This window comes from Oncorhynchus gorbuscha, linkage group LG01 (genome assembly GCF_021184085.1).
Source record: "Oncorhynchus gorbuscha isolate QuinsamMale2020 ecotype Even-year linkage group LG01, OgorEven_v1.0, whole genome shotgun sequence".
Classification (NCBI taxonomy): Eukaryota; Metazoa; Chordata; class Actinopteri; order Salmoniformes; family Salmonidae; genus Oncorhynchus; species Oncorhynchus gorbuscha.
Window position 1 is genome coordinate 51092383 of NC_060173.1, and position 20727 is coordinate 51113109.

At 43.2% G+C, this 20727-nt stretch overlaps 1 protein-coding gene across 2 annotated transcripts; it reads right to left on the bottom strand.

Moving 5' to 3' along the window:
- Window positions 1-1043: 1043 nt before the first annotated feature.
- Window positions 1044-20621, bottom strand: LOC124039262 (wee1-like protein kinase 1-B). Of its 2 annotated transcripts, none has more exons than XM_046355194.1 (9): window positions 19635-20621; window positions 18384-18595; window positions 17974-18040; window positions 17612-17784; window positions 17174-17442; window positions 15918-16105; window positions 15634-15804; window positions 3963-4108; window positions 1044-3019 (listed from the first exon to the last, which is right to left on the bottom strand). In XM_046355194.1, the coding sequence occupies exons 1-9, from the start codon at window positions 20115-20117 to the stop codon at window positions 2881-2883; spliced, it is 1848 nt and encodes a 615-aa protein (XP_046211150.1). In that variant the 5' UTR covers window positions 20118-20621; the 3' UTR covers window positions 1044-2880. The 2 variants fall into 2 exon arrangements, with proteins under 2 accessions (XP_046211150.1, XP_046211143.1); XM_046355187.1 differs by having other exon boundaries at window positions 18372-18595.
- Between the last annotated feature and the right edge of the window lie 106 nt (window positions 20622-20727).

The following is a 20727-nucleotide window of genomic DNA, read 5'->3' on the forward strand; positions in this document are numbered from 1 at the left end:
CGACAGATTTGTACCTTGTCAGCTCCGGGAGTCGATCTAGCAGCTTTCGGTTACTGGCCCAACGCTCTAATAACCACCTGCCGCCCAATTAATAAGATAATGCTTTTTAAAAAGTGTCTCTTTGACATTGTAATATATTTGGTCTATGGGCTACATAAAAAACACAAGGCATTACTCTTATTACCGTAGGCTACATAATTTATATTAAATGAATTGGATGGAGCGTTGATGGCGCGCCCCACGGTCCGGTCTCTCCAAAAGACCATTGGAGAGGCACGCTGGCCATGGACAAGCTAAATATTTTGTGCACTGCTTATAATAGGGCCGCGTGAGCGCTCATCTATAGCCCCAATGCCACAGGGTGTTGTTGGAGATGCGTCTTGGACAGTTTAGCTCGGGACATTTTTCATTTCAGAACTACTAGTCGAATAAGACATTGGAGATGACGAATTATGGCAGCGATTTATTTATAGTCTAATACACTTGAAACAAATAGCCAAACCATAAACTGCAGACATTACTAGTGCCTCCCCCGGAGTCAAACCAACAAAAAAGAAAATGAAACAGCCAATTCTTCATAGCTGCAAGCAAGTCGTAGCTATGAAGAATTGAGCACGTGCGCGTTAACGCTACCTGGGGGGCACACAACACCGGTACCGCATACCCCCACTACTTATTTTTTGCCAGGACTCTGTACCAGACCATACCATTCCTTACTTTAACCCCTGACTAAAGTTATAAAACATGTATTTTTAAATCTTCTAATTGCGTTGGTAACCAGTTTATAATAGCAATAAGGCACCTCAGTCGTTTGTGGTATTAAAACAGCATTCAAGCCCGTGTCTATTCAACAAGCTATGCTATGTCTGGCTTAAGAACAGCCCTTACCCATGGTATATTGGCCATATACCACACCTCCACATACCTTATCGCTTAAATATACAATAGGCAAGACCATAACTTACCCTTTTCCTGTCCATGGTTTTATAGTACTTAAGGGGCATACACAGGTTTATGTAATATAAAGTGAGATGAATGAAGAATGCATTTGATAAGAATTTATTTAAATAAAACAGGCTATAAGTAATACCCTTTAGCAATATTAAACAGGCTCCTTGCAGTGACAGTAAAATAAGAAGGCAATTTATCGTCACAAAACAGGTGAACCTACAGAACAATGATTGTTTTAATGCAACACAGGCAGGGTTGGCGGCTATAAATGTACCAGTTGTAATATTGGCAATGAAAGTAAAACATTTTTTTTAAACAAGTTTGATACACACTTTTCTTACATGTATTGCATGATCCATTTAGACTCAGAAGAGAAAAAAGTGAAAATTTCTTCAAAAGTGTATATAATTATGGTACACAAAATATGATCACCTTAATAACAATGATTTAAAACTACCCCAATTGGAAAACAAAAATCCATCAACCCCCTTGAACACAGACAAACATGAATAGCAGCAGGTTGTGTGTGGCAAGTTCCCCCGTTGCCTTCAAAGTGCTCTTAATTAAAAGCGTGGTCAGATCCAGACCCTCGGATGGCTGACATCAGGCAGTAAGGTGCGTACATCTGTGGTCTGCTACATTCACACACTGAGAAGGGCTTATCTGTGCCCCTCTCCAACAAAGAGCAAGACTGGGCTTTCAAGGAAGTGCAGGGACTACAGTGGAGAGCCTTGCCAATCTACTTATACTTGGGGCTGACAAAGAATAGGTACAGTCCACCACCAGGATTATTGGTAATTTGATTGAAAGGGCCAAGTCTTCCTACAGAACTGACTGTTTGACAAGTCAGTACTGATTGAGTACGACAAAGTCTCAGAGTTGGACAAGAAAGGCCCACCCACAGCATTGAGACAGGGTAAAGTCCCCTGTGACCATTGGAAATGAGGCCCATTTGGCTGTACAGTGGTCACCAACCGGGCGAACGACTGGTCGATCTCAAAGGCATTCCTAGTAGAGCGCCAAACATTTCTGTAAAAAAAAAAAAAACTATAAAGCCCTGCGTTCCTAATTTTCTTTATTTGTTTTGCGCTGTTGGCAGTAGGTGCACTTGATTCAGCAGCCATAGAGCCGGGAAGGCAACGTGTTCCCATGTATGAAAGGTAGAACTCCGCCTACCCGGCAGGCCCAGAGAACAAATCAACCGCACCTATAGGCCTACCGCTGGCCAAGCAGATAGCTCAGATCACTGTCTGCTGTTTCATCGAACCATACTATAAAAATAAACCTTGAACACACACCAAAGTTGATACTGTGAGATTTCTGATGTTTTAAAACCATGTCTAGAATGAACGAATACATCAGAGCTGTTGTTTCTGTTTAAGTTGTTATTCAGCACCGTCAACACTTTGTTCCATTTTTATAAACCATAAAATGCACGTTCTCCCTACTTCCATTCATGCTGCAATGAACGAGTGCAGCAAAGTGTTCTGATAAGCTTGCTAAATTTACAGCTTGTCTATTACCAGCATGATGATATACCACATTTAAAAATATCATTTCTAAACTGGTCTGAAAACATTGGCAGGGCAATTCAAGCATAACCAATTTGCAGTGATAATGAATTGGGCCTATAGACTACTGCACAAACCTCATGGTTACAGAACTGTTTTCAATTGGTTAATGTTGCATAGGCTTAATACGTTTTTAAGTTAAAAAATAAATTAAATTAAAAATAATAATAAATCTGCACAGAAAATCGCAGCTTGCAATTTTGACCCAGAAAAGGTTGGTGACCACTGCCTTAAGTAGAATCCTTGCCACTTTTTTCGAACAGAATACGTGAGTCGGAAACTCAAGATATTTGTTTTCAGTCCATGATCCAGCACCATTATTGCTCCCCACTCAGGGGGATCTGTGTTCGAGTCAGTCTCAGTAAATGTTCAGGCTCATTGAGCGGTTCATCTTCTTGCCGACGAGTCTGGAGGTTTTGGGGTTGGACTGGACAGTGGAGTGGGTCAGAACTTTCTCCTCAGCTGCAGTTTTGTCAATCTGGGCCTTCTTCAGCTCCCTGGGGAAAGCAATGTAGAACAGTTAGACAAACCCTGAATTAGGGATGCACATTTTTGTAAATTCTGCTGCAGACTAACCGACCCTCATTAACCGGTAAAAACATTTTCCAAACAGTAAAATTAGGTGAAAAACAGAAAATACTATGCATGCATACAAGGAACTGACATGTTTCATTAAAGAGTTTAATGGAAACATGCAACAATAGCAAACCCATCGTCTTACATTCAAAAGTCTAGATAGCCTATTATTGAACATGCAACTCCAGTAACGAAGCAGCTAATATAACTTCATTTTCAAACATTTGCCAAAATGCAATTAGCGAGAAAACACTGTTTTAAACAATTCCCCTAATGTGAGTTGTGTTAGAAACTTAGGAGGGGGAATCCAATAGCAACAACTAGGATGGGTTGCTAATATGACTAGGATTGTGCCTTTGGCTTCTGGACAACGAGAAAAAGTTGATATGAAAGCCAATAGAACAGGAGAGAAATGCTGCTTAATGGCACGAGGAAGTCTTTATAAAATAATTCCCTCCACGTTGCTATGGTTGTATTTTGCCTAGGCTACTACGAAGCAAGGTAAGACGCGCCTCATTATTTGAAGTAAAGTAACCCGTTCAGGTTTAAAACAATTATACTGCCTCAAGCTCTTACCGGTGGTGGGTGACACGCTGATAGCCTGCCTACCACTGACTATAGCCTATACACTCGAATGGAAAGCGCACTTTAATTATGAGTCGCAATTAAGAAATATACAATATTAGCTATTTTTAAATATCGTGGCCATTTCCGCACCTCAAACTTGCCTCTGTATGCCGATGTAAAAGCAAGAGCAAAAAAACGAGCTAACCACTGCCTTTAGTGTGTTGACAAAAACAGCAACCTTCCAGGAAAAACATTATGCTACAGTCGATTGTTGGTTCAGTGCCATTCTGTACTTACTTCTGAAGCTGGGCGTTCTTGGACTTCTCTGCGTCGAGTTCCACACGGAGCAGGTCGGCACTCATTCTAGCTGCCGTCAACAGCACCGGGTGCTTGATGAGGTCAAAGGTGGACGGCCGCCTGGCAGGGTCAGGGTGGATCATCAGCTGCAGGGTGAAGGAGAAAAAAAAAGAAGATGAGTACTAGCTAGCAATAATGAATAGGCGAACACAATCCAATGGATGTTTGAGAGCACAGTTCAAATAAATACAATCGTTATCCCATGCACCGAATACGACAGGTGTAGACTTGAACGTGAATGCTTACTTCAAATTAACTATATCCCTTTCAATATCACAGCTTCATCAGTTTCTTTTACACAAGGACAGTGAGCACCACTGAAGGGCAGTGGTACAGAAGTGCATAGGTAGAGAACGAATGATGTGGATTTTTTGGGGGGCTGATACCAATAGCGATTTCCGGGGGTCAAGGAGGCCGATATTTTATATCATTACATTTGAAGATTTTAATGACAACATTTCCCATGTATACAAGAAACATGGCTGTTCTCTGTGACTTTACTATTACACTTAGCTATCAGTAGAAAGCCATTATTCTTGTTATTTATTACCTCTAAATATTAGTCTAGTATACAAATTAAGACATTTCAGATTGGAGGGTAATTAAATAAAATAGAGGATTCCGATTGACGCACTAAACCATTCAAGTCCAATGCCCCCCACCCACCTTTCCGAGCAATTCGCATAACGTCACCAACGCTGCTGCGGTCATTCTCTGTTGCAATATGTTATTCAAAGTGGCTAAGGAGGACGCATTAAAATGAGAGAAATCATATACGACTGGAAAAATATGCAACTGAAAATATTAGGGTATAAGGCTATGCATCCAGTAGGATGAATCATGAAAGGAGCTGGTCTACGTTTCATTCAGTTGCACCCCAATTAACAAGAGAGGAAACACAAAACTGACACCTGTTGTCATTTCTCGCACATACGCTGAGCCTGCAACAATACCTTTGTTTTTCTATCGGATTAAAGAGATCAGACGCTAGGCTTGTTTTAGGAAACTTTCTGAATGGACATAGAGAATTAGTGAACTGATACACGTACACCCACCCACCCACCCACCCACCAGAAAGGACCCATCAATCAAAGCCGCCTGCAGCGCATCCCACTCAGACACATAAACAAATCACATTTCTCTTTTCCCAAAATTGTATTAACCTTGCCTTAACTTCAAATTAGGGATGGGTGGTATACTGTATTTTACTGTAACTTGCATGGCCCAGTTTGAGATTTTACTTGACCTTCTATAACAGTATTTCATTGTTTGGTTTGTTAAATGTGAAAGACAACTCCGGCAGGTATAACGCCCGTTGTTATCATTTAATGGTTTGCTACGAGTCATCTCCTTCTCCTGCATGCCATTAACCACACCAAGCCCTGCAGTCACTCAAGGAGAGAGCTTTTCGACCATGGAGTCACAAGCACTCCTGATGCCTTTTGCACACTTTCCATCTGCTATTTTGTTTTTTCTTAACAAGGTGCTGCTAAAATAATTTGTTAACCGCTAATGCTAATTGTTATTTAGCTTGCCAAGTGTTTTTGCTTTGTCATTATGGGGTAGTGTGCAAATTGATGAGGGAAAAAAAACATTCTAATCCATTTTAGAACACTTTTATAAGCCATAAAACGCACATTCCCCCTACAACCAGCTTTGCAGCTGCAATGAATTAGTGTACAATAAGCTTGCATTGTTATTATTAGCGGCTGTGTCTTTTTTAATACCAAGGAATATTTCACTTTCTCCGGTTATAGGAGTAACAACATTGGTGCATGAGGTGAGTGAGGCAGAAATAACGCATTGTGACTTGAGCATTGCCATCAGCTGGAAGACTGCCCCCGTGTCTTAGCGGTGGGAGGTAGAGCGGAGGGATGGTGAGTCAGGTGATAGAATCTCACCGCTGCTCCCTCCCTCAAACGCAGGCCATCAACACACACACACACACACACACACACACACACACACACACACACACACACACACACACACACACACTGCATTTTGGAAAGTATTCAGACCCCTTCACTTCTCCCACATTTTGTTACGTTAAAACAGCCTTATTCTCAAATGGATTAAATACAATAAAAAGTATTCAGACCCTATGAGACTCGAAATTGAGCTCAGGTGCATCCTGTTTCCATTGAACATCCTTGAAATGTTTCCCAATTGAATTTACCAATCAAGTTGTATTGGACATGATTTGGAAAGGCACACACACCTCACTATATAAAAGGTCCCACAGTTGTCAGAACCAAGCCATGAAGTCGAAGTAATTGTCCGTAGAGCTCCGAGACAGTATTGTGTGGAGGCACAGATCTGGGTAAGGGTACCAAAAAATGTCTGGAGCTTTGAAGGTCCAAGAACACAGCGCCCTCCATCATTCTTAAATGGAAGAAGTTTGGATCCACCAAGACTCTTCCTAGAGCTGGCCAAGCTGAGCAATCAGGAGAGAAGGGCCTTGGTCAGGGAGGTGACCACAAACCTGATGGTCACTCTGACAGAGCTCCAGAGTTCCTCTGTGGAAAACCTTCCAGAATGACAACCATTTATGCAGCACTCCACCAAACAGGCCTTTATGGTAGAATGGACAGGTGGAAATTAGGCACATACAGCCCGCTTGGCATTTTCCGAAAAGCACCTAAAGGACTCAGACCATGAGAAACAGGATTCTCTGGTCTGATGAAACCAAGATTACGGACTACAGTGAAGCATGGTGGCGGCAGCATCATGCTGTGGGGATGGTTTCCAGCTGCAGGGACTGTGAGACTAGTCAGGATCGAGGGAAAGGTGAACGGACCAAAGTACAGAGATATCATGGAAAAAGTACCCAATTTTCATACTTGAGTAAAAGATACTGTTAAGGGAATTTTTATCAATGATGACTAATTATGTATACATTTCAATCAGGACTAACAAATCAGAATACTATTATGTTACTGTATATGTACTAATCAGAATACTATTATGTTACTGTATATGTATGAATTCTTTTTAATCTTAGTACTGAATATAATGTGTGCAAATATAATCAAGAATTAGAACAATGACTGTCTGTTCCTTGGTAGAAATGAATGAACTATATCTCCAGACTGGCTAGAATGCTTATCTACACTGGCTGACCTTGGCTCTAGGCGAGGTGGGAAGGCTTGAGAACTATAGAGCCTTTCTACCAGTGTCAAGAAGAGACGGAACATTTAGAAAACGCTGATGTCATTTTCAGTTTATAACCTGTGGTAAAATGTGTAAGGAGCATTACTCTCCTGAATAAAAGCTGCTGTTTGACTTTAAGACTGGGCTCTGTCCATCTCTATAAAATAAGGGTCATACAAATCCTTATGAATTGACAGAGTGTTTAATTTTAATTGTGTCTTAAAACAGAGGAATTTAATTCCTATAACAGATACGTAAATAGAAAATGACTCAGGTAAATGTGAAAGTCACCCAGTAAAATACTACTTGAGTAAAAGGCTAAAAGTATTTGGTTTTTAAATATACTTAAGTATCAAAAGTAAATGTAATTGATCAAATGTACTTAAGTATCAAATAATTATATTAAGCAAACCAGATGGCACCATTTTCTTGTTTTTTATTTTATTTACGGATAGCCAGGGGCACACCAACACTCAGACATAATTTACAAACAAAGCATTTGCGTTTAGTGAGGCCTCCAGATGAGAGGCAGTAGATGACCAGGGATCTTCGCTTGACAAGTGCGTGAATTGGACCATTTTCATATAACGAGTCCTTTTAGGTGTCAGGGAAAATGGAGTAAAAAGTACAATATTTTCTTTTGGAATGTAGTGAAGTAAAAGTTGTCAGAAATAAAAATAGTAAAGATACCAAAAAACACAACAAGTAAAAATACCTTCAAGTACTACACACCACTGCTCAATTGAGAATTTCCACACTGCCACGTAGGGCTGCACGATATGGGGAAATAACCTAGGACTTCCTTTTAACCAAATGTTGCAATTGCGATTGGACTTGCGAATTAAAGCAACTGTTGGAATCATGGAAATAAAATGACTATTCTAATTCTATGGTTAGAATATAATAGTGGGCACTTTGAACACAGTGTTGTTTGAGATGACAACTAGTTCAAATGGTGTCATTATAGAATGACAGTAGATTTATATTAAGAAGCAAAGTGAAAACAGCATTGTCGTCATCAACATTGTTGTATGTGCTGCATTGACCAGACTGAACGCAAGTGCCTCATGGTTGAGGAACAACAAATGCGCTCTTTGAGTGACAGGGGGCGTGGCTAGGTCTGTGTGGAAAGTGGCACAGTGAGAAAGAGAGGAGAGAGATGACTCAAGTAGTGAAGTAAACTATAAAAATGTATATTACACAAGGCGTATCACATTGAACAAACCAAACATTCAAATACCAGTATAGAAGGTAAAGTAAAAACCCAAACCGGTCCCTTCATCAATACTGGTATATCATAATATACGGTATCCCGCCCAGCCCTAAATGGCACGGTGTCCATTTCCATCTTGCCCAGCTGTGTAACATTTCACGTCAACTCGGTTTCTTGTCTACATTGAAGTAGCGGTCCTTGTACCTAGAGTTGAACATGGTGGCGACACAGAGGCTCAGAATGCAACCGAATCACTTGTTCACAGCCAGGGTACTTTTGCAAGTTAACCCCACGGTCTGTCAGCAGTTGTTGAGCAGGCATTTCAATTCCATGACAGAGGGTATCACGTCTGCTGCAGACGCAGTTGATGAGCTTATTTCTCGATTCAGTTGTTCGAATAGAGCAAGGTGTGTGTTCATGGTTTCAATGAGAGTCCACTGGTTTGTACTGATTGTTGCAGGTAACTCATATTCGGCTGCGTACAAGCCAATTACTTGTTTTTGTTCCAGAAGGCTCTCCATCATGTAACAAGTACTATTCCAACTGGTGAAAATGTCTTGCCTTTTAGTTTTCACTCAAAAACGCTCCTGTATTGCTCGCAGGCTATGCTAGCGGTGAGTTAAAAATAAAAAAAATGACCCACTATCTACCTACCGGTTGCCACTGTGTCAGATGGGTCAAAACACAGTAGTTCACAGCCAAACGCAGCCAGTTGCAGTGTGTGTGCTATGCACGGCAAACTGGCATCTCCGCATTCTTCCAAAGCCTTTGTTATGTTAAGTGCATTATCACATAGCACAGCGTGTACTTTGTTCTTTAGGATTTTCCTAGTTTCAAACATGCTCTCAAATGCCATTGAAATGGCAGCAGCATGAGAACCAGCACATTCTTGAGCGTGCAATAACGGCTTTGTCAGTCGAAGCTAATAGCAGTGACGCCCATAGCAAGTAGGTCATGGATGTGCGTTTCAACAATACTGTGTAACTCCAGAAGGGGAACATCTGAAAAACGGTTTACTTGGTAGAGTGTACTGGGGCTCGACCAGTCGGCAAAAGCCAACATCATTCACGACAGAGAACAGTTGCAATGAAATCCATTATCTTGGCGTTAACGGATTTCGTCTTTGAGTTGTCTCGCGGGAAAAAATGATCTTACTCTTTCAAAATGACTGCTCGACTTGAACATGTTGGAAGTGTGTGATTAGTTTTTTTCTGCTTTTGTTTGAAGTCGCTGAACGTCTGGGGGTGATGCACTTTCAAATGACTAATTAGGTTTGTGGTATGGGTGGCAATGTTGACAACATTTTCATTTGAGTGAGTTATCTGTGGCACCACTTACTGATACGGGTGAACTTCGGCCTAACCTTTTTTCCCCCTCTGTATTTTAGGGTTGCCTATAGCACAGGTGGTCGCCTAGATTCCCTTTAGCAGGCCTATAATATATAGCCGAATATATTCAATTCAAATGTACACATCGTTCTTCTTCACTGTTCCCTTTTTGCGCAATCCACGCATCTCTGCTGGCAAATCTCTTCAACGAGTAGCCTATACGGTGCTTTCGGAAAGTATTCAGACCCCTTGACTTTTCCTTATTTAGCCTTTAGCCTTATTCTAAAATGGATTACATATAGTCCCCCCCCCTCAATCTACACACAACACCCCATAATGACAAACCAAAAACTGGTTTGTCCTTTAGGTGCCTTTTGGCAAACTCCAAGCAGGCTGTCATGTGCCTATTACTGAGGAGTGGCTTCTGTCTGGCCACTACCACAAAGGCCTGATTTGTGGAGTGCTGCAGAGATGGTTGTCCTTCTGGAAGGTTCTCCCATCTCCACAGAGGATCTCTGTCAGAGTGACCATCGGGTTCTTGGTCACCTCCCTGAACAAGACCCTTCACCGATTGCTCAGTTTGGCCCGGCCAGCTCTAGGGAAAAGTCTTGGTGGTTCCAAACTTCTTCTATTTCTAGGTTAGCTAGCCAGCTATTGTCGTTCTTTTAACACAACGTAACGTAAACAACACTGCTAGCTAGCCAGCTAGCCCCCGAATAGCAGCACTGCAGAAACTATTACACTCAACGGAACGACTTGATTAGTGTAGTGTCAACAACGCACCCACTGCCAGCTAGCCTACTTCAGCAGTACTGTATCATTTTAATCATTTTAGTCAATAAGATTCTTGCTACGTAAGCTTAACTTTCTGAACATTCGAGACGTGTAGTCCACTTGTCATTCCAATCTCCTTTGCATTAGCGTAGCCTCTTCTGTAGCCTGTCAACTATGCGTCTGTCTATCCCTGTTCTCTCCTCTCTGCACAGACCATACAAACGCTCCACACCGCGTTGCCGCGGCCACCCTAATCTGGTGGTCCCAGCGCGCACGACCCACGTGGAGTTCCAGGTCTCCGGTAGCCTCTGGAACTGCCAATCTGCGGTCAACAAGGCAGAGTTCATCTCAGCCTATGCCTCCCTCCAGTCCCTCGACTTCTTGGCACTGACGGAAACATGGATCACCACAGACAACACTGCTACTCCTACTGCTCTCTCTTCGTCCGCCCACGTGTTCTCGCACACCCCGAGAGCTTCTGGTCAGCGGGGTGGTGGCACCGGGATCCTCATCTCTCCCAAGTGGTCATTCTCTCTTTCTCCCCTTACCCATCTGTCTATCGCCTCCTTTGAATTCCATGCTGTCACAGTTACCAGCCCTTTCAAGCTTAACATCCTTATCATTTATCGCCCTCCAGGTTCCCTCGGAGAGTTCATCAATGAGCTTGATGCCTTGATAAGCTCCTTTCCTGAGGACGGCTCACCTCTCACAGTTCTGGGCGACTTTAACCTCCCCACGTCTACCTTTGACTCATTCCTCTCTGCCTCCTTCTTTCCACTCCTCTCCTCTTTTGACCTCACCCTCTCACCTTCCCCCCCTACTCACAAGGCAGGCAATACGCTCGACCTCATCTTTACTAGATGCTGTTCTTCCACTAACCTCACTGCAACTCCCCTCCAAGTCTCCGACCACTACCTTGTATCCTTTTCCCTCTCGCTCTCATCCAACATCTCCCACACTGCCCCTACTCGGATGGTATCGCGCCGTCCCAACCTTTGCTCTCTCTCCCCCGCTACTCTCTCCTCTTCCATCCTATCATCTCTTTCCTTCTGCTCAAAACTTCTCCAACCTATCTCCTGACTCTGCCTCCTCAACCCTCCTCTCCTCCCTCTCTGCATCCTTTGACTCTCTATGTCCCCTATCCTCCAGGCCGGCTCGGTCCTCCCCTCCCACTCCGTGGCTCGATGACTCATTGCGAGCTCACAGAACAGGGCTCCGGGCAGCCGAGCGGAAATGGAGGAAAACTCGCCTCCCTGCGGACCTGGCATCCTTTCACTCCCTCCTCTCTACATTTTCATCCTCTGTCTCTGCTGCTAAAGCCACTTTCTACCACTCTAAATTCCAAGCATCTGCCTCTAACCCTAGGAAGCTCTTTGCCACCTTCTCCTCCCTCCTGAATCCCCCCCCTCCTCCCTCTCTGCAGATGACTTCGTCAACCATTTTGAAAAGAAGGTCGACAACATCCAATCCTCGTTTGCTAAGTCAAACGACACCGCTGGTTCTGCTCACACTGCCCTACCCTGTGCTCTGACCTCTTTCTCCCCTCTCTCTCCAGATGAAACCTCGCGTCTTGTGACGGCCGGCCGCCAAACAACCTGCCCGCTTGACCCTATCCCCTCCTCTCTTCTCCAGACCATTTCCGGAGACCTTCTCCCTTACCTCACTCATCAACTCATCCCTGACCGCTGGCTACGTCCCTTCCGTCTTCAAGAGAGCGAGAGTTGCACCCCTTCTGAAAAAACCTACACTCGATCCCTCCGATGTCAACAATTACAGACCAGTATCCCTTCTTTCTTTTCTCTCCAAAACTCTTGAACGTGCCGTCCTTGGCCAGCTCTCCCGCTATCTCTCTCTGAATGACCTTCTTGATCCAAATCAGTCAGGTTTCAAGACTAGTCATTCAACTGAGACTGCTCTCCTCTGTATCACGGAGGCGCTCCGCACTGCTAAAGCTAACTCTCTCTCCTCTGCTCTCATCCTTCTAGATCTATCGGCTGCCTTCGATACTGTGAACCATCAGATCCTCCTCTCCACCCTCTCCGAGTTGGGCATCTCCGGCGCGGCCCACGCTTGGATTGCGTCCTACCTGACAGGTCGCTCCTACCAGGTGGCGTGGCGAGAATCTGTCTCCTCACCACGCGCTCTCACCACTGGTGTCCCCCAGGGCTCTGTTCTAGGCCCTCTCCTATTCTCGCTATACACCAAGTCACTTGGCTCTGTCATAACCTCACATGGTCTCTCCTATCATTGCTATGCAGACGACACACAATTAATCTTCTCCTTTCCCCTTCTGATGACCAGGTGGAGAATCGCATCTCTGCATGTCTGGCAGACATATCAGTGTGGATGACGGATCACCACCTCAAGCTGAACCTCGGCAAGACGGAGCTGCTCTTCCTCCCGGGAAGGACTGCCCGTTCCATGATCTCACCATCACGGTTGACAACTCCATTGTGTCCTCCTCCCAGAGCGCTAAGAACCTTGGCGTGATCCTGGACAACACCCTGTCGTTCTCAACCAACATCAAGGCGGTGGCCCGTTCCTGTAGGTTCATGCTCTACAACATCCGCAAAGAGTACGACCCTGCCTCACACAGGAAGCGGCGCAAGTCCTAATCCAGGCACTTGTCATCTCCCGTCTGGATTACTGCAACTCGCTGTTGGCTGGGCTCCCTGCCTGTGCCATTAAACCCCTTCAACTCATCCAGAACGCCGCAGCCCGTCTGGTGTTCAACCTTCCCAAGTTCTCTCACGTCACCCCGCTCCTCCGTTCTCTCCACTGGCTTCCAGTTGAAGCTCGCATCCGCTACAAGACCATGGTGCTTGCCTACGGAGCTGTGAGGGGAACGGCACCTCAGTACCTCCAGGCTCTGATCAGGCCCTACACCCAAACAAGGGCACTGCGTTCATCCACCTCTGGCCTGCTCGCCTCCCTACCACTGAGGAAGTACAGCTCCCGCTCAGCCCAGTCAAAACTGTTCGCTGCTCTGGCCACCCAATGGTGGAACAAACTCCCTCACGACGCCAGGACAGCGGAGTCAATCACCACCTTCCGGAGACACCCGAAACCACACCTCTTTAAGGAATACCTAGGATAGGATAAGTAATCTCTCTCACCCCCCCCCCCCTTTAAGATTTAGATGCACTATTGTAAAGTGACTGTTCCACTGGATGTCAAGGTGAATGCACAAATTTGTAAGTTGCTCTGGATAAGAGCGTCTGCTAAATGACTTAAATGTAATATAAATGTATTTAAGAATGATGGAGGCCAATGTGTTCTTGGGGACCTTCAATGCTGACATTTTTCAGTACCATTCCCCAGATCTGTGCCTCTAAAAACCTGTTTTTGCTTTGTCATTATAGGGTGTTGTGTGTAGATTGATGAGAAAAATGTATTTAATACATTATCAAATAAAGCTGTAACGTAACAAAATATGGAAAAACTTAATACTTTCCCGAATGAATATAGACAAACAGCAATATAGTTTGAAACTTATTTGTGATGTGATCACATTGGCCAAATTGATACGGTGCTGCATTGCAAACGTTTAAAAAATGGACCTGTTAGTGGCAGTGTATCAGATCATTTATATTGGTCAACAACTTATTTTCACATGTGAAAAGACGGGCAAAAGAAATCAAACCTGTTCACGAATAAATAATTGACGTATTGTGGCAGGACGACACTTCGCAATTGGTGTGAACAGAGTTTTAAACAAGACATTCTAGTATTTATTTCAGACAAAAATAAGCCTTTTGTTTTCAAAGTTAATCAAAACATAAACCATGAAAGTCAGCCTATTTAAAACAGTTTTGACCCTTATTTATTCAATTACCGTCACCGCCCTAAATGGGTGCTCTAGTTCCTCAACGGCACAGCTAGGAGCTCAAAAAAAGTACCTTTATAGTTGAAGACTCTTCCTTGAGTCATAAAAGTGCATTGAAATTGCTTAACTGTGCACACTTTGGAAAGAGGTGTGGCCAATTGGAGACACCAGTTAGTCCAATTCCTCAAACCCTTGTGATTTTTCTGGTCTTTTTTTGGCCTACCCTACATTTTCCAGGAATAATCTTATGTTAGTGAATTTATCCAGAGTATTTTCAGATTTCGTATCAACAAATGCAGCAGTAAATGTAAAATGCACATAGAATCAACAGTATAATGTTTGGACTCGGTCTCATGTCAGGTGAACTGTTGTGTCCTCCCCTTTGGTCTAATAATGTTCCCATAATCACCAAACTGTTCTCTTTCAATTGCTACCATGGTAATGCATACGAGTTTCATATTTCTTCTGTAAGAAACAATTCAATTTAGCCCTATCCATAGGCCCATTCCCACAAGTGTAAAGGATTCATGAATACATTTTTAAAAGAAACAATAGATTTCACTTTGTTTTTACCAATCTAACTACATAACATAATGGTAAAGCTCTCTATAAACTGGGTAAATCAAGATGGCATAGGCCTACTCACAATACAGGTGAACACATATTCAACAAGTGTGTGAGCATGCTTTGAGGTATTGAGCTTGTTTTGGCGTATTTCAGTGGAGTCTGTAGTGCTACAGATGACAAGCGATCCGTTGTCCTTCCATTTTGGGACTTGCATTAGCCTACTGATCAACAACATTTGTATAGAAGCAGCCTAATCTCCTCATTCATAAAAAGGTGAACTCTCTCTAAAACTGGAGCAGACCGGTCACTAAAGGCACTCCTCTCACATGCAACAGTTCCTCAAGAAAGAGAAAGCAATTTAAACCAGTGAACGGTTTTGGACACAATCATCTTGCTTTGAGTATTAAAACAAATCAACTTTTAGGAGAGTGAACTTCAGCTGTAAGCTAGCAGGCAAAGTTATGCTAGCTGAATGCAACCTATTTTGCTAGCTAGCGAGACAGTTAAGACCTGTAGCCTGTATCTGGACATTTTACCAAACAGTAAATTAATGATCACGTGTTATTATTCAAGTGTGCTTAAGCCAGGAGCTCCCAAACACAAGCCAACCTATATGCAGCATGAGTGGGTAGCTAACAAGGTGCAGTCCAGCCGGCGGTACATCGCCGGCTTGCAACAGTGCACTCGCTCTAAATGGACTTCCGGCTGCGCAGGGCAGATTAGACTAGGAAAGGCTAATCTAGTCCTTACCTTGAGTAGACTCAGGAATTGCTGAGAGAGAACTTGTGGGATGGGTGGAAGTTTTCCCTGACGGATCTGGTGCCACTTGTCCCCATTGCTGGGCATAGGCTCCGCCCCAGAGGCACTGATCACAGTCAGCGCCAGGGAAAAGACGTCTGCCTTTGTCAAGTTACTGTAGTCCTGGGAGAAAAGATTGACGTGATCAGGAAAGCTGTAGAGAACCATTTTAATGATCAAATACTACACTTTAGCCAGGGAGTATCTGTTAAGTTTCTCCTGGAGAGAACACTCACCTCTTGAAGGACTTCGTTTGCCAGGAACCTGCTGTCACCTTCCTCAACTTGAGGGTTGTTTAACCTAGTCACGTGGCCAAGGTCACCTATTTTGTACACGACACTGGTGGCCAGTCCATCCTTTTCGTCCTCCTCGTCACACGCGTCTACTACACTACCAACCGTCTTGCGTGAGATAAAAATATTGCCTGAAAGAGACAATACGCAAATTAGTTTTCTAACCAGGTTTCCATCCAACCTTTTTATGCGGGTAAAGTACATGGATAAAAAAATAATAAAAAATGACAAGGCCTAATGACAACAGAACATTTCCCGGTAAACTTCCAAATGTCGACAAAATAAAATACGCTAGAGAAGGTGGGATCTTATCTGTAAAATTAATTATGCGAAGTAAACTTGGAGTCACAATCACGTGTGGTTCTGCTACTATGACTCGTTGGGAAAAGCATGCAGTTTATTAGGCTACAGATTAAATAAAGGATGATGATGGTCACAGGGTGGTGAAAGCTCAGACTGTCAGTGGGTGGTGAAAGTGCAAAGTTATGATCTTGATGGTCCTTTCCAATAAATATTAAGGGTCTTATTCCAGTGACAATCAGACGCTTGGCTGCAGTTTGACAAACAAAAATAATCTCGCTATTTTGTCCCATCATAATAATAATCTCATGTAGTAAACTATACGTGTGCTCTAGCCAACAGCGTGCAGATAGCACTGTTGGCTAGAAGCGCATGTACCAATACCAGAGTGGTCTCACTCGCTATATAACGGGAAAAAAAACTGATTGTGACAAAACCATCAGTAGAATTGAAAATGTGATAAACCCATTTAACTTGTATTTTTTGTGTGTGTACATGGTAATTTAATGCCAAAAAAGTATTTATGTGCACTACATCATCACACACAGCCTTTTATCTGCAACAAGTCAATTTGATGGAAACATATGTCTGGTGGGAAAATGAGTATATTGTTTTTATGCAGGTTTTTGAATAATCGCATGAAAATCTGTTGCCAATTGGACAGAAACTAACCAATGACTAAGACATAAACACACCAAACAAATGGCATTAAGCATTGAATTAGGGATGCGTTTCACAAGATTTCCTGCTGTAAATGTTTTTAAACTTGAAAACAATGACACGAGCAAGAGCAGTGTGCTAGTTTCTCTTATTTGCTGTTAAAAAGTTAAACAACTTGTTGTACTTCCAATTTACCTCCTGATACAAAAGGTTCATGCTTTCCCCTCAGTGGTACTTACTAGGCTTGATGTCCATGTGGACCAGCGAGGACGAGTGGATGTACTTGAGGCCGCGCGTCACCTGCAGCAGAAGGCCCTTCAGCTCCAGCTCCGACAGGAAGCCGAGCCGCCGGTAGTTCTTGGCCATGACGTCCGAGAGGGTGCCGGCGTTGCAGTACTCATTCTGGATGAGCATGCGGTCATCCTCAGCCCAGGCCGAGTAGTAGCGCACCACATGAGGGTGCTGGCCCAGCACGGCGTGGGCGTACACCTCCCGGAGGGCGTTCTGCCTATGGTGGGAGGAGGGAAGTACAGATGTGGGAAGATTGAGCATTTCTTCAAGTTTGATGTTTACCGTGCCTGTTAAGATTGTGGATATGACATCTCGCTACTGCCAGCTTTAAGTCTCGAGACGGACTTCAGCAAGTGTCCATGTGCAATAGATCAACTCCAACTTACTCATCCACAGAGCCGACCAGGGGCTTCTTTGAACACTTGATAGCATACACGCAGCCATCCAGTCTTTTCACACACTTGAAGACTGCACCATATTCCCCACAGCCGATCTTCTCCAGCTCGTGGAACTCTGAGGCATACCTGGAATTCATGTCACTCTCCATCATGGTTATTCTCTGAGGATAGAGAGTGAATAGAAAATCATATTAATCCAAATAATATATAGTTACACCATGTTATCGTTATCTCACAATAGACTATTTAACTGCATACGCGCAAATGCACATCAGGTTGAGAGCTTTGCTGATGGGACAAAATAACATGACCACAATGCTGTAAAGAAATCAGGACAAGAAAATAACTACCTTTGGTGGGAAAAGGACCTCTTCCTCTAATTCAGCATCACTCACCTCCATGTCCTCACCACAGGAGCTGAATAAGACGAGACAAAGAGCTTGTTAGCGCACATTCTACACACCAACAGCAGAGTTCATTAGTGACCATGATGGGGTCTTGGTTTCCTGCCAGACTTTTGCCGTACTCATGATTGTCAACGGATTTAACGAACCAGGCTAGAAATAACAATGGGCTACAAGCTGTGTGTCCTGACATACAAACTCATTCAGGTATCACGTAATAAGATAAAAACATTAAAAAGTGTTAAATTATTGTCTGTTGAAAATTGGACTAAGTTATATTGCTAGAAAATCCAATACTTAGTTGGGAAAAAATAAAGTCAGTCCTACATTCTAACAATGCTTACTGAGTGACATACTCGTTACAGTGTGCCCTCTTTCTGCTGTTCCTGAGTTGAGTTGTAGACTGGATGAGGAGGGATTCGGGGGTGAAGGGGTTGATGTTGACCAAAGGGGTCTGGCTTCTCCTGCTGTCCGGACCAGGTGTTCCTGTGGATTCTACATTCCCGAAGAGGGCTACTCTCCTACTTGAGGACGCTGAGCTGGCAGTTCTGGCTTTGTTCAGCAAACTCTGCAAATGACATAATTAACATATTCAAGACATGTCGAGACACTTAGACAAGCCTTTTGATAAAGTTAAAATACCCTTAATGAATTGAAATAACATTATCACATATAAATAACTAATTGAGTAAAGTTGAAGGGAAATTGAAGTGAAAATGTCTGTACTGATGTCTGATTTGGAATCTGACTGACGAGATATACAGTGGGGCAAAAAAGTATTTAGTCAGCCACCAATTGTGCAAGTTCTCCCACTTAAAAAGATAAGAGAGGCCTGTAATTTTCATCATAGGTACACTTCAACTATGACAGACAAAACAAGAACAAAAAAATCCAGAAAAATCACATTGTAGCCTATTTTCTGAAGTGATTTGTTTGACAAAAATCAGATGAAAACATCACAACACCCATGATACGCAAGACAGCCTGTGCAGCGAAAAACACCAGTATATGGGATAAGATGTTTACATGCAACAGTATCCCAGCTAAGATCAGCATCTCAGGCATATTATTTGGGTTTTGCATAACTGGGACAAGCTTCTTCGGGTTATTGTAAACAGGATATGATGTTCATACACGTCAACTCAAAACAGAATATAACGGGATATGTGTGTGTATGTAAACGTGGTCAATGAGGCTGACTGACTCTTGTGTATTTAATTGTACACCACTACAAAAGTGGGTTCTTTCAAAAGCTAGTTGTTTTATTTTCTTACTTTCTATAAAGAGAGTGGCAATTGGTGCAAAAATCATGCATTTCATGAAATGTATATTAGAAAATGCATAAACTGGCAAACATTGCTACTCCAACGTTAATTGCAATATAAATAGTTACATTATTCCTTACTACAAGGGTGGCTGGCACATAGTGCACAAATCACATCAGAAAAATATATTATTGAAAATATCAGAAAATGCATAAAATGGCTACTACTGGTTACTCCTTAAATGTTAGCTACATTGCACCAAGTTGTCAAAACAATATTAGCCAATAATAGTGGGTATGCTTCTTATAGGTTGCAGGTTTTCTGCATGAAAAGTTATCTAACCTTTGGTGTGTGTGGAGTATGAAAAAGGAGTAGTTTTTTGAAGGTTTTGTGTGGCGGTGTGTCGGGGCAGTCTGGAATAGGTGAGCTCGAGCAGTCCCCGTCTTCCTGAATGCATGACCGCTCCGGTGAACTCCCGTACACCCGAGAGTTTTTCCGTGGTGACACCGGGGAGCCTTTCATGGAAATAACGCTACTGGGGGACTGAAGGTGAGACGGATGACTGAATCCTTCTTCGCCCCATCGGCACCGTTCCACATCATCCGCAGTCCGATTCAAAGGGCTGTCGTCCTCCAGTCGTTTAATATCGACACTGTCCAGTCGCATAGGAGGGTCAATTTCTGTAAAACCCGATACGTCTCCTGTACTGTTGCCGTCATCAGTCCGGACGTCTTCTTCGTCGTTCGGTGCGAACCGTAACTTTTGACCTATTAGTCGGGCGTTGGGAGATACATTTCCAGGACGACGATAACTGTAACGCTGCATTTTTTCATTTAAACCCTGGCTATCACTTCTTAAAAAAGTGGGTTGTTTGTATTTAGCTAACAAAACAATTGTCACCAACTCAACTGCTATCTGATCCGCGTAAATTACTATGCAACTATAACGTTAGCTAGCTAAATTATCTACCCACCAGTATATATCACAATACGATTATTGGCGTGTGATAGAGTCACTGTGCACCAGAAAAGTCAAGAGCCCGACGTCGGCTAGCCGCGCAGTAAAATTGACATTAGCTAGCAAGCTACAGTAAATTAGCTACTGCAGCAAACGAGAAGTATGGCAAAAAGTAAACACACTTGCTCAGAGATCTCCTAGACCTTACATTCCGAACACTTTGTCATTAACTTGACTTGATGTATCGCACATTTTACATAACTAGCAAGTCTATGGTCATCTGATAAATTTGCCCCGAATACGTGTATATACATTTCTACGTTCGTTAATATAAATCCAGTTTGACGCCCATGCCGTGGCCACTCCTACTAGCTAACGTTACAAGCACAGATAACACAATGAGACAGATATTTCACTGGATGTATAAATGTGAAGCATCCGTTTTTCGGTTCCACTCACTACCAAATATGGTAGTGAG